Here is a 13,109-nt window from a genome sequence, read left to right as displayed (position 1 = left end):
TAGTTGGGAGAACATTGTTCTAGTCCATTCCTTTTACTTTACGGATGTGAAAACACAAGGCATTGGAAGGAGAAATGGATTCAAACTTTTGGAGATGCAGAGATGAAAATCACTCTGTTGGACCTCAAGGAGAGAGAAAAATATATGTAGCCGACAAGTAATACATTCATTGAACACTTTATTATCCAACTGTATATTCTCAATCAACAATAGGATGGTATGGTAGATACGATGATCTCCGTTTTACAGATTAGGAAACAGGATAAAAGAATTTGGAGGGTAAAAGAACTTCCAGAACATGTAAAGATCATACCAGTATTGGGCCAGGTGATTGGACCAGACTTTATGGAGCAGTTAACGATTGATCTGGGCTTTGAAAGATAGAATTTCTAGTTGTTGCAGTTGGCAAAGATGTGGAAGAATGAGCAAATGTGTAGGCAGGAAAATGCAGGGTGTGAGGTTTGGTTGCAGGGTAAATACCTTGTCTTGTTGGGAGTAGGAGGAATGTCGGTGAGGGATGGGAATGGGAAGTTTGGATTGGAAGTAGATTGAGGCCTATATAATTCTAGTATTTCTGAGCCAGAAGTGACACTCATAGTAATCTCACACAGATGAGAGAAACTCAGGTTACAGGCTTTCGCATGTCTTGATTCTTGAATTTAGACAGGGAAATTTAGGAGAAAAAATCTTCATACTTGCTGCTTCCTCTGTCTTACTGTCCAGAGTCTCTTAACTCATTCCAATCTTGTGGTGTGTTCAGGGCCACACAGCTAATTGCTGGAAGAACCAACTCTGGATGGAACTCAGATAATTTCTTTTTCAGTTCAGTGGTATAGGTGTAGACTTCAATTTGAGCCTTTGTTGATTGAACAATTGCTTGTTGAGTGCCTATTATATGTCATGTATTGTTCTAGGCCCTAAGAAACTGGTAGATAGAACAAACAAGATCCCTGCTGGGAATAGAACTCATACTCTGGTGGTAGAAGAAAGAAGACAACTCCCACTGCCCCACCTTAGACACACATTTCTACAGAATGTGATTAACATGTTGAAGAAGATAAGCAGTGTCTTGTGGTAGATGAGGAAGAGAGGACTACTTTAAGTAGTGCTCAGTGAGGCACTCCTTGAGGAAGTGTCATTTGAATAGGAATCTGAAGGATAAGCAGTCACAGGAAGAGGTAGGGAAAGCATATGCCAGGCAGTCAGTGTTGTAGATGCTTAAAATACTTGACTGGAATGCAGGCCAGAACTTGGAGGAGAATGGAAGGAAAGAAAGATGTTGGGAAAGTAGGTAGGGGCTAGATGTTGCAGGGGCTTGAGGCTATGGTAAGAAGGCATTTGGAGACTTTGAAGGAGGGCATAATATAATTTTAAAGTTATATTATGGCCTGATATAATTTATGTCTTTCCTACCCTGGGTGCAGTGGCATGCATTGTCAGGAGTCTTGAGTGAAGGACACAGACTAAGACGGTAGAAACTGACTAGACTGGCTGCTGCACTGAGTAAGGGTGGGGAGGGAAACCGAGGCATTAAGGATAATTCCTCAGGCGTTTTACTTTAGCAGTTGGGTGGATGGTAATAGTCACATTTCATGACAAGATGATTGGAAATTTACAAGTGGGGATGGAAACAAGATTGGAGTGGAAAGTAAGAAAGGGGAGTCAGCAGGAAGAAAGATTTTAGACAAAATTCTTTATCTGGTTAAAGTAAAAAATACGAATGTTTTGAAGCCTCCCTCTGCCCCTCCCCCCCCCACTTTTTTTTTGGTTTGGTTCATATGTTGAAGCATAGCTTCACATTTTGATATTTCTCTTGCTTTTTATAGTCCACCATGAATGGTATGTGCCCTTACCGAGTAGGTATGCTAAACGAAGCTCATATAGCAAAATTTATTTTCCCACTGGTTTATATTACATTTTTTGAGATCTTTATGTAGTTTGGATCTTCATTTAGCAGTAGCTTTTAAGTAGCTGTAGTGTCCATTTTTCTCAAGAAACACTGAACCCAACGATGAAATGTAGGTTACATACTTACTTTTCTATGTTGTTTTATTTAAACTATTTTCCTTTTTGTTACCATAGAGGGAATAATGCCACTCTTTGTAAGTTTATCAGGTATAATTATGTTCATTATTTTTTTCTTACTATTTGATTGCAGAGAGGAAAAGCCGGAGAGAGTCTGAAACACTCAGGAAAAGTGGCTGTGGAGAGCTTACATTTCTAAAAAAGTGCTAGTGCCTGGGTTGTCTTCCCGTCTCTCACACTTTAGAGTATTCCATAGATGATATAACATGCAGAGGAGAGGAGAACGCTGTTCTGAACTCTCCCAGTTTTATTGACTGATCGGTCTATCACCTGTATTTTCTTGTTTTCTAATCTTCCTATTTCCAGAAGAAATTCTCTACATCTTTAGCCATGAATGAGACCTGTGATTGCATAGTAATTATCAAGAGATACACACCGTAGCTTATTCTTTAGTAGGACTTAAGCATAGTGACTCTTACTCCAAGTTAATAGTTTTCTTTACTAATGTATAACTCTTTCTACAAATATTTTATATTTTAAAAAATCCAGTCAAATGTAGGTGATTAAAAATTTCAAAGGTGGTTTATTTTGAATGTATAACCCATGATCATCTCTAGAAACAATGTTAAAAGTTTTGCTTGTTAAGAGTAGAATTTTCATAAAGGTAAAGTTATCTGTTACGCAAAATTACTACTGATGCAAATGTTTTGAAGATTTTCTTCAACTTGTTAATTAGAGAGGGAACCAGTAAAATGTAAAAAACAGTTCAAAAAACAACTGAGAAACTAGATAAATAAACAATTTTGTAGATTACTGGCTTAGATGAAAACTGGTTTATTTAAAACAGGATCATAAACTAATCTTTTGGGGCTATCTTTTGCACTGGTCAGAAATGATCTCTCTATTCAACAAAAGTCTAGAAGTCAAACTGCCCCTAACAAGTTATAAAACAGCCCAGTGCTATAACTGAAACAACACCGGCGTAGGCCTTTCCTGGTCTCAGATCCAGATAAATTTCTGACATGATTATCTACCCAGCTGACAACTCTTAGGAATCTGGGCCTGATCATTCTGACTTTCTCTAATAACTAGAAGAGAGTCCTTTCTCCTTTTTCTTCCACCTCTCTCTTAGCAGGGTAGCAAGTTGCCCTTCCCTCTGTCAATTAATGCGGATTTATTTTCTACTTTTGTGTAATAGGGTAATGACAGCATGAAAGGTTTCCTTATATCAAGTGCCTGTGTGTGTGTGTGTGTACACACCTGTCTGTGTGTCCATTCCTGTCCCAGAGATCTAACTGGTGTTTTGTCCTAGAGATCGAATTAGGGGATAATGATGGGACAGTGATAGGGCTCCAGGGGTGGGAGGTGGGGTAAGGAATTTTATGAGATTGTATTCATAGATGTTGAAGGTATATATGTCTTGGGGGGGTATCATTATGGTAGCTCTTGGAGTCTTAGGTTTGCGTGGGTTCTTTTAGTGGTTCCAGTGGGGGTGTTGGTAGATTAGCTTTAGGGGTACTAGCACTTAGATTTAGTGGCAATTTTTAATTTTTGAATTAGACGTAAGTAGATTTGAAGAACCTTTTTCTGAGCATCATGCAATTAATATGTAAACGATTATGTAGGTGATTTAAAAATTTTGATTTTATGATTACTTCTGTACCTCCACAGGATCTTCTCAGACAGACATACATTGTATTAGAATTAAAAATCTGGTTAACTTCTACACTTTGTATATATCTGAACTCAGAGTATGTTTGCACTAGAAAATACATTGTTTCTCTCACTAGATTAATTTAACAACCCTCTAATGGGTGGTTCTTGGAAAGATGAAAAACATTGGCCTAAGCAAAAAATGCACAAGAAAGTCAAGATCAAAGAGGAGCATTTGCTGTGGCATTGGAGGGTTTGAGTTGTCAATTAGGAAATGTCCTGCAAACCAGTTCAGGGACTTTGAATTTTATTCTCAGAACAATGGGAAGACTGTACGTTTTCAGGTAAGGAAGTGACACTTAGAATGTTCCTCATTTTGTGTTTATCCGACTTTTGATTAGATTGAGGTTATGCAATTTCAGCCAGACGCTGTGTGAGTGGTGATGTTTCTGTCTGTCTCAGAGTATCATATCTGGAGGCACGAGGCACATGAAGTGCCTCTGTCACTCACAGGTAGTGTGAATTTCGATCGTGCTGTCAGGGTCTTGTTCAATTCTTTCTGATATGTCTTTCCTGTCTTGCAATTAATAAGTTATCTGTGGGCAGATCATTTAAGACCTTGCAAAAGTTCTTTCCTCATCAAAAATTCCCCTTTGATTCAGCATCCACTAATGATTTTTGCCTTATTTAGTCTTTTCTATGATGGTTGCAAAGTAATGATTTTGTACCTCCAGTATTCTCTCTATGTTTATTAGGTGGTTGACATTTTGCTGTTAGCAAGACATCACTGTATTTCTTGTTTATTTATAGATTTATTATTGGTGTGGACTTACTAATTCCTATTTTACCAATAGTTTATAATTTGTTACCATATGTAATTATTTTGGTGCTCACATTTTCCCAGAGTTGGCGGGTCAGAGTTCCTACAAACTAGCTTCTGGGACCTTGTTCCTACAAACTAGCTTCTGGGACCTTGTGATATGCTTCTATTATTATTATTATTATTATTATTATTATGCATTTCTTGTATCTACCCCTGGCCCATCCATAGAATTAGTTATTTCTCTGACAAACCCTGGTTCCTTTTATTGGGACATGATATTAAAAAACAAGATCTGGGCACCAGGTCTGGGTATCATATGCAAGTGATTTATTAATGGAATGCTCTTAGGAGGAAAGCCTGTGGAGTGAGGGGGACAGGAGAGGGAAGGGGAGGAAGCTGAGCAAGATGATTTTAGGGAAAGCCCGTCTCAGCCTAAAAAGCTTCGGTGCATGACAGAGTACAAGGTTTGTCCTGCTTTGGAGGCAAGGGAGCAGGGTTTTGTGTTACCTGTCAGTCACTGCCCGCTGCAGCAGCTGAGGGCGCAGCATCAGGGAAAACTACACAGTGGTACCATGTCCAAGGGCAGTCCTAAGAAGGGTGCAGGTATAAATGCTTCTACATTCTCTCCTAAAGGAGGGATACAAGCTGTACCCTAAAACTAATATATGTGAACCTATTAGGAACCTTAGTTTGGGTAGTGAGAATTTGTGTAGTGATAGGTCAGGTAGGAAGGGGTACTTCACAAATATACACATACACACAGATGTGTGTACAGCATCCAGATGCAAAGTGTTGTGGGGTTGTGGTAAAACAGTTTGAATATGAATCACATTGGCTAAAGATATACTTAACATATGCCAAACTGTGCTTTGTTATCTTGCCTCTCGGCAATTTGACAAGCTATTTCTGCTTTGTGGAATTTTCCTTCTTTTCCCTATTCTCAGATCTGTCTAATTCTTGTTCATTTTTCATACCTCACTTTAACATCAGTTTCATAGGAAGCTTTTCCTTATTGTTACCACCCCCAATCTTTCAAAAAAATCAACAAAATATTTGGAATTAAAAAAGAAACACCAAGTTATCAAATAACCTGGGTACAGAGTTTCTTTCATTCTAGATACAGAGTTTTTTTTTTTTTTTTGCTTGAGAAATAAAACGAGAATTAGAGATGGGATGTGTCCATATCAGATCATCTGAGAGATGAAGAAAATCAGGATGTGAAAATGGGAGTATTCTCCCTGTGCAGGAAACAGTAACTATTTTTTGTCTGATCTCACTTCTTTAATGAACTCCATTGGAAACTAGGTGATCAGAAAGGATAGGACAGCTAATTACACTTGGACAGTAAGACATTGTTCCCAAGCCCAGGGAGGTATGATCCTGTTGTGGAAACAGCACCGAGTTGAATTTGGGGGGTAGCACAGCTGCTTTCTGGTTTTAGACTTGGCCACCAGCCTCATGCCCTTAGAGTATTCTAGATGGTGTGATGTGAGGTTTGAAGATGAGGGGCAGGGAGAGTGAGATACTTCAGATAACTGCTAAGGCTGCTTCACTTCTTGAATTTTTGGTTGTTAACACTTGGAATTGGTCTCAAGGGGTTCTTGACGTAGCACAGAAGTTTCACCACAGGAAAGGGCAGCTTTACGTTTATGTTTCCCTTACTGGATTATTATCATTAGTTTGATATAGGGGTGCTAATGGCATATTTATAGAAATCTCTCGGTTTATAGATGTTAAATATGTGAGAAATAATTACTTTATACCTCATACAAGTGGAGCAAACAAAACTATGCCCAAATAAAAATATTGATAACCTTCTCTACCATCCCCAATTATATATTTACATTTTTAAGTAAAGAGATTGAAGGAAAAAAATTTTTAAATGTGGTGTTTTTCTATTCCTCATTGTATTTTTCTAAAGAACTGCTACTGGGAGAATTGTACAGATCAAAGGATGAGTTAACTAAGCATTACTAAGCATGAATAATTGAAATATATCATTTTAAATGTTTATGCTGCAGAATAAGGAGCCTTTCTTGTCTTACTCCTTAGTGTATATACACTCCCTAGTGTGGTGATTGGTATGTGGTAGGTAACTAATAAATACTTGTTAACAGAATGAGTATCTGTAATTATCAAATGTTGAAGCTTTTAAATATCATATATTAAACAGTTTTATTGCATATTTATCATATGCCAGAAGTTAGGGAGTAACAGATGAAATTAGGTATGATCTCTCACATCATTAAATTTAAGTTTCATGCAGTGGTTCTAAATTTAGCCTCATCTTAGAATTATCTGGGGAGCATTTAAAAATACCAATGCCTGAGTTTTACCCTAGCATTTCTGTTTTTACTGGTCTGTGGTAGGGTGTAGGCATCAGAATTTCATAAAGACCCCTCAGTGGTTGTTAGATGTGGCCAGAATCGACAACTTTTGGTAACAGAATCTGTCTTAGTGTAGTCGGGCTGCCATAAGAACATACTATAGACTGGGTGGCTTAAATAACAAAGATTACTTGTTCAGAGTTGGGGAGACTGGGAAGTCCAAGATCAACGTGCTGACCGATTTTGTTACTGGGTCTTCCCCTTATAAGGCCAGCTATCAGATTAGGGCCCTATCTATATGACCTCATTTAACCTTAACCTCATAAAATCCCTATCTCCAAATATAGTCATATTGAGGTTTAGGGCTTCAACGTGAATTTGGGGGGTGAAGTGGAGGATGCAATTTTGTCCATAGCAGCCACTGATCTATTAGGAGAAGATTATACAGATAGTGTGATGTGAAACATTGTAAGTCCAAATGTGATTAGAACTGTAGTATTGGTGGCCACAAAATCTCAGGGTTAGAAGGAGAAGTCTCTTTCAGGTGCTGGGGTCAGGGAGAACTTGGGATGGAACAAGTATGTTCGATTGTAGATAAGTAAACTTTGATAAGAAAATAGGAAGTAGAAGATAGAAAATAAAGACAGAAGATTGAGCTGGAGTTTGACTTCACCAGTTATTTGCTGGGTCATGTTGGAAGGTTGCTTTGAGCTTTATGTACCTCAGCTTCTTCATAATACCCATTCCTTCCTTCTACAATCCCTTCCTGCCTTCTGCAAATATTTATTGTGCTTTTTCTGCATATTATGTAAATGTAAGCTGATTTTTTGGGGGGTGAGGAGGATAACATAACCACTGGGATGGCAGAATGAAGATTTGAACTGTAGAAACGTTCAGTTGGAATTGTGATGCTGGTGGGACATGGGAATTATCAATATATTCTTGGAAATGTGGTAAAGTAGTTTTGCAGACAGAGACAAGCACCAAGAACTCAGCATAGTAAACACAGTCTTTAAAAATGGAGCCACAAAAGGAAGAGGAGCAGATCTTTATCTTGGAAGCATTTATACTTTTTCTAATATTATTACAGTTGTCCAGAATATTTTTGAGACTCCTTTACAATTTGCCTTCAGCATCTACAGTACATTCACCTTAATATCCTCCTTTTGTTCAAAAGGCGAACTTGAATTTCAGCCAGAGTTAGCCAAAACCAGTCTGATGAAGGTGGGAGATGCTCGTCATGGGAAACGCTACTGCCACAAAAAATTTACATTATGGAAAAAAGTTGTATTATGGAACTGTTTTTCATGTTAACTCAAACTGGTTCTGAAGGCCATACCAAGAAAGATACTGTGATTGATTGGAGCAAAGGTTGAATAACTTCTCAATTGAAAAGTAATTTCCCCACTCCATTATCAAAATGGTACATGTTTCTTTGTATAAATTTAGTGAACTGTTGTAAGATGAAGAAGAAAAACCAGTAGAGATAGGGTGGCCAGAGGCATTGAGGAACATTCATAGATTTGAGAATAGTCTGCCATGTTCTACATGTGCATTACAGAAAAAATAAGCAGGCTGTTATTGCTGAGAAGGCCCAGGCGTGCTGTCCTTCATTGCTTTCTCGGATATTTACTTCTGCCTCCCACAACACTGCTGATTTTCTAATAGATATCAATGGGAAACTCTGCTTGCAGGAAAGATAGTCTTGAAGTTTTACCAAAGAAAGGAATGTGAAACTTTTTAATTTAAGAAATTATGGTCTCAGTGGAGATTGCAGCGTGTTTCTAAAATTGGCATGTCTTATTGCATAAGTTGATTTCCTGCTTTGGTCTACTTTGAGATTTGTTGTCTCTTTCTGGCCTCGTCTTGGTTAAAGTAACGTGGGTGGAAGAGGAAGTTTTGATACCTAGCATTGTGCAGAATCCGAGGTCCAAGAAATAAATGCTTTTGGGAAATGGGCACATTTAGAGTCAACTAGGCATTTAGTTACAATGAAAGCTGGTAGGATGAAGTTCAAATGAAGCTTATGACTGTAGGACATAGGTGGTATCTGAGCCAAAAGCTAAGCAGAAATAGGCACATCTGCCTCATTGATGTGCTTTTCGTATTTTGTAAGAGTTTGAACTTATGAAAACAATTAGACTGTTGCTGATTGACTGACTCTTAGAAGGTATTTTTCAACCAACTGACAAAAAATTCTGCTTTTGCTTTTTCTAAAAAAAATTAATTTTCTCTATAGCATGAATCAGAGAATCAGAATTCCATTTAACTTTCTGATAAAAAAAAGAGAGAGAGAGAGACATAACTATTATATAGTTGTGAAGTTTGCTTCTTCAAAATGATGCTTCTGAAACAAACAGTTCTATGGGGTGTCCAACCTTTGGGCATCTCTGGGCTGCACTGGAAGAAGAGATGTTTTGGGCCACACATTAAATACACAAACACGAACGAAAACTGATGAGCAAAAAAAAGTTTTAAATATATTTACAATTTCATTGGGCTGCATTCATAACCATCCTGGGCCAAATGCAGTTGGCCTGTGGGCCATGGATTGGACAACCTGGGTTTCCATGCTTCAGGATGGCTGGAAGCTCACATAAGCTTGTTTGCTGAAATCCCTTAAATAGGCCACCTTCTCAGGTGTGTAATAGTGTTGTGGAAGAAGATGTAGGACCTTTGTTCCATGATCTTGACATTGGCATTTTATCAGAAGCTTGGGTTATTTCACCTCTGAGCATCTACTTCTGCAAAAATGGAATCAAAATAGTTATCTGGGAGGGCTATGGTGACAACAATAGGCCATTATTGTCCCCATCTTGAGGTTTCATAAACAGAGGCAGGCTAGAATATTGGGGGCGGGTGGGGTAATCTCTCCTACTACTGATTTTCTTTTTTATTTTTGTTAGTTCAAGTATGACTTAAAGCACGGGTGGCAAACACAAGGCTTGTGGGCCGAATCCAGCCCTCCAGCTTGTTTTATCCGGCCCGGCACCTTGTTTCTACCACGCAGCAGCGCCGAGCTCCTTGCCCCTAGTAAAGTAGCAGTTACATTTATACAGTCCTCAAATGACATTCGGCCCTTTGAAGGCAACCGTGAGGCTGATGTGGCTCCTGGTGAAAATGAGTTTGACACCCCTGACTTAAAGGGAAGAAGGTAGAAAGAACACTGATGACTATCCTCGTATTCCCTTTCTGAGGATATCTGCCCAGTCTACCCGCTTCATCATTTTACACTATCATCATAGCAAGAAGATATGAATGAGCTGGCGAGAACATGAAAATCTGCTCAGAAGCAGCCATGTCTTTGTCCTTTTGAGGGGAACTGGAGTGTGCTTAGCTTCCTGGTGTGAAGGTAGTGATTGCAAGTTCTTGCCTCCTACTGTGAGTGATGCCATCTGCCTGGGCCTTTATTTGGAGACTCTTGCTATGAAATAAAGAAGAGGGACCTAAAGATCAAAATTGTTGCTAATGAGGAGACTTGTAAATTTACTACAAAGTTTTCCTGTCTTTCCTCCAGAGTAAACAGTAGCGTGGAAATATCGTTAGGGGCAAATAAATGATACTAGAAAGTTAAAGTGTTAAAAAGGGGCAGTGTCTAGGTAAGAATCCATTTAGTTAAATTAAAGTAATTTTCTTATTGAAAAGGCATACCTTGCCCTTTGGGTGTCACTTCTTTCCAGTGAAAGATTCTGATCTCTGATTTGCTTCACTGTTCTCTTTGTGGATTCATAGCAAGTACTGTTGTCAGTAGCCTTGTAATCGAGTGCTGCCATATTTGCAGGAATATGTGAGCCCCAGAACAAAATCCGAGCTAACAAGTTCACCCAGTGAAAAAGGTGAAAATTGACTTTCAGGTGGTGATAGAATGTTGAGAAGTTAGAGCTTTGGAAATTTTTCCTAGTGGCATTATTCTGATTCTTTATCTCCGTATAAATTCATATGAGTATGTAGTAGCAAACTCTCAGACTTTGATTTTCTTTTTTTGGTAAGCTCCTATACAAATGGATAACATATATGCATCACATTGACACTGAAGGCACTGTAATTTTATGAATAAAAGTGCCATCTGTAATATTTGTAGTGTTGAAGATAGCTCTGAAATATGTATAAAACCATAATTAGTTAAAAGTTGGTATGTAATGGTTAGTATGCTGCCTGGCTGGGTTTATTTATATACTTTAAAGCGTGTTATTTCTGACTTAACACCCTAATCAAGACATCCTTCAGCCTATACCTTTCTCAACTCCGCAGATAACCAGTGTTCTGATTTTTATCACTTTAGACTAGTTCTGCATGTCCTTGAATCATGCAGTATGTAGTCGTGTCTGGCTTCTTTTTCTAAAGTACATTTTTGAGATTCACCCATATCAAGTGTATCAGTGCTTAGTTTCTTGGTATTGCTAAGTAGTATTCATTCAGTTAGGTATTTAGTTATTTTCTAATTTTTAAACAGACTTGTACAAATTGTTTTCTAGACATGTATTTTCATTCATCTCATGTAAATGAATACCTAGGAGTGGAAAATAGGTTGGGTGTATATTTAACTTCATAACATCGCAAGCAGTTTTCCAAAGAGGTTTATCATTTCACACTCCCACCAGCAATATACGAAAGTTCCAGTTTCTCCACATTCTCCCTAACATTTGGTGTTCTCAGTGTTTTTAATTTTAGTCATTCTGGTGGGTGTAAATGATATCATGGGTTTCATTTGCATTTTCTTAATGACTGGTGATTTTTAACATATTTTCATGTATGTATTTACAATTTGTCGATCATCTTTTTGAAGTGTCCATTTAAGCCTTTTCTCCTATTTTTATTGGGTTGTTTGTATTTTTGTTATGGATATACACAAGTTCTTTATATATTTGATTCAAGTCCTTTGTCAGATATATATATATTTGTGTATATATTACATATATATATGGATAGTGAACACTTGCTTCTGGTCTGTGGTTTACCTTTTAATTTTGTTTAATGGTTTTAATTTATGATCCATGGCGTATTAATTTTTCTGGGTTCTGTAAATTTGGAGGTCAGAGAGTTCAGATTAATTTTATCTTCATGTTTATCCAGGTCCTTGTTGAAAATAATTTTATTTTTTCATTGACTAGTCTTGGTGCATTTATAAATTGGCTATATATTTGGAGAAAGTATTTTGGGACTCTACTTTGCTGTAGCATGGTAGTACACCTTTCTCATAAGGTAGTGCAAATCATCCAAATTTGTTCCTCTGTTTCAATGTTGTTTTGGGTATTCTAGGTCCTTGGCTTTCCTTTATACATTTTAAAACTTTAAAAAAAATTATAACTAAATTTTGAGCTAGTTTAAATGCATCAAGCTGCAAATTAGTGCCATTTCCATGGATCTGTTCCCCAGCTAGGTTCCCTAATGATACTGTCTTAAATAGTCCTAGTGCATGTCTGCAGCGAGTGTGATAGTGACTTTAAAGGGGCACACATTCACACTGGGGGAGAGAACCTTACTTTTTTAATGTATAAAGCACTGTTGTACATACAGCGTGTAAACAGATATACTGTGTATCTGTGATAGTAACATTTCTTAGGGGGCATTAGGACATAATGTCCAAGAAGGCCCCTTTAGAGGAAAAAAGGAAAAAAGGTTGGGACACAGCTATAATTCATTGTAACTAAGGAAACCAGGAATTGACGTTAGTATCATACTGTCTACCTCAGGTACATGTCTTAGCTGAATTTCCCCTCTTTTTTACATGTACTGCTGTATATGTGTAGTTATATGGCATTTTATTACATGTGAAGATTAAATAACCATGGTAACAGCTGTTTAGCACACAGAACTGCTATATCAGCATCAAAAAATCCTCATTATCCCTTAATACCCCACACTGCTTCCTCAGCTCTAACTAGTGGTAACCAGTGATTTGTTTTCCATCACTAATTTTGTCTCTTTTAAGAATCTCATGTAAGTGGAATTGTTGAATAACTAATAACTCTGACATTATCTTGTTTTCATTTTGCATAATGTCCTAGAGTCCATCCCAGTTGCTGCTGTTATATATCAATAGTTTTATCCTGTTTTATTGCTGACTAATATTCCATTTTCTGGATAAACCATTGTTAATCCATTCAGCAGGTGAGGGACTTGAGGATTATTTTCTTATTTTGGCTGGTACTAATAAACCTGCAGTGAACATTTGTGTACTGGTTTTTGTGTGAACTTAAGTTTTCATTTCTCTAGGGTAAATCCTAAGGTGTATTATGTTTGCTGGGTCATATGGTAAGTCTAAGTCATATGGTAAATTC

The 13,109-nt window shown here is 37.7% G+C and overlaps 1 protein-coding gene across 8 annotated transcripts in view; it reads left to right on the top strand.

The window, feature by feature from the left end:
• CMC1 (C-X9-C motif containing 1) overlaps positions 1 to 13,109 on the top strand; it is a 71,295-nt gene that overhangs the window by 781 nt on the left and 57,405 nt on the right. The window contains exon 1 of one of the 8 annotated variants that reach the window (XM_036030567.1): positions 10,051 to 10,180. The exons of 6 other annotated variants lie outside the window; for them this stretch is intronic. In XM_036030567.1, coding sequence (XP_035886460.1) covers positions 10,087 to 10,180 — 94 coding nt within the window. In that variant the 5' untranslated portion in view covers positions 10,051 to 10,086. Of the gene's footprint in view, positions 1 to 10,050; positions 10,181 to 13,049; positions 13,084 to 13,109 lie in introns of those variants that run through there. One more of the 8 variants, XM_036030568.1, reaches the window with a different exon arrangement.

The sequence above is a fragment of the Phyllostomus discolor genome, chromosome 7, assembly GCF_004126475.2.
Source record: "Phyllostomus discolor isolate MPI-MPIP mPhyDis1 chromosome 7, mPhyDis1.pri.v3, whole genome shotgun sequence".
NCBI classification, from domain to species: domain Eukaryota; kingdom Metazoa; phylum Chordata; class Mammalia; order Chiroptera; family Phyllostomidae; genus Phyllostomus; species Phyllostomus discolor.
The sequence above is the reverse complement of the archived record's forward strand: the minus strand, read 5'-3'. Positions and strand labels throughout refer to the sequence as shown.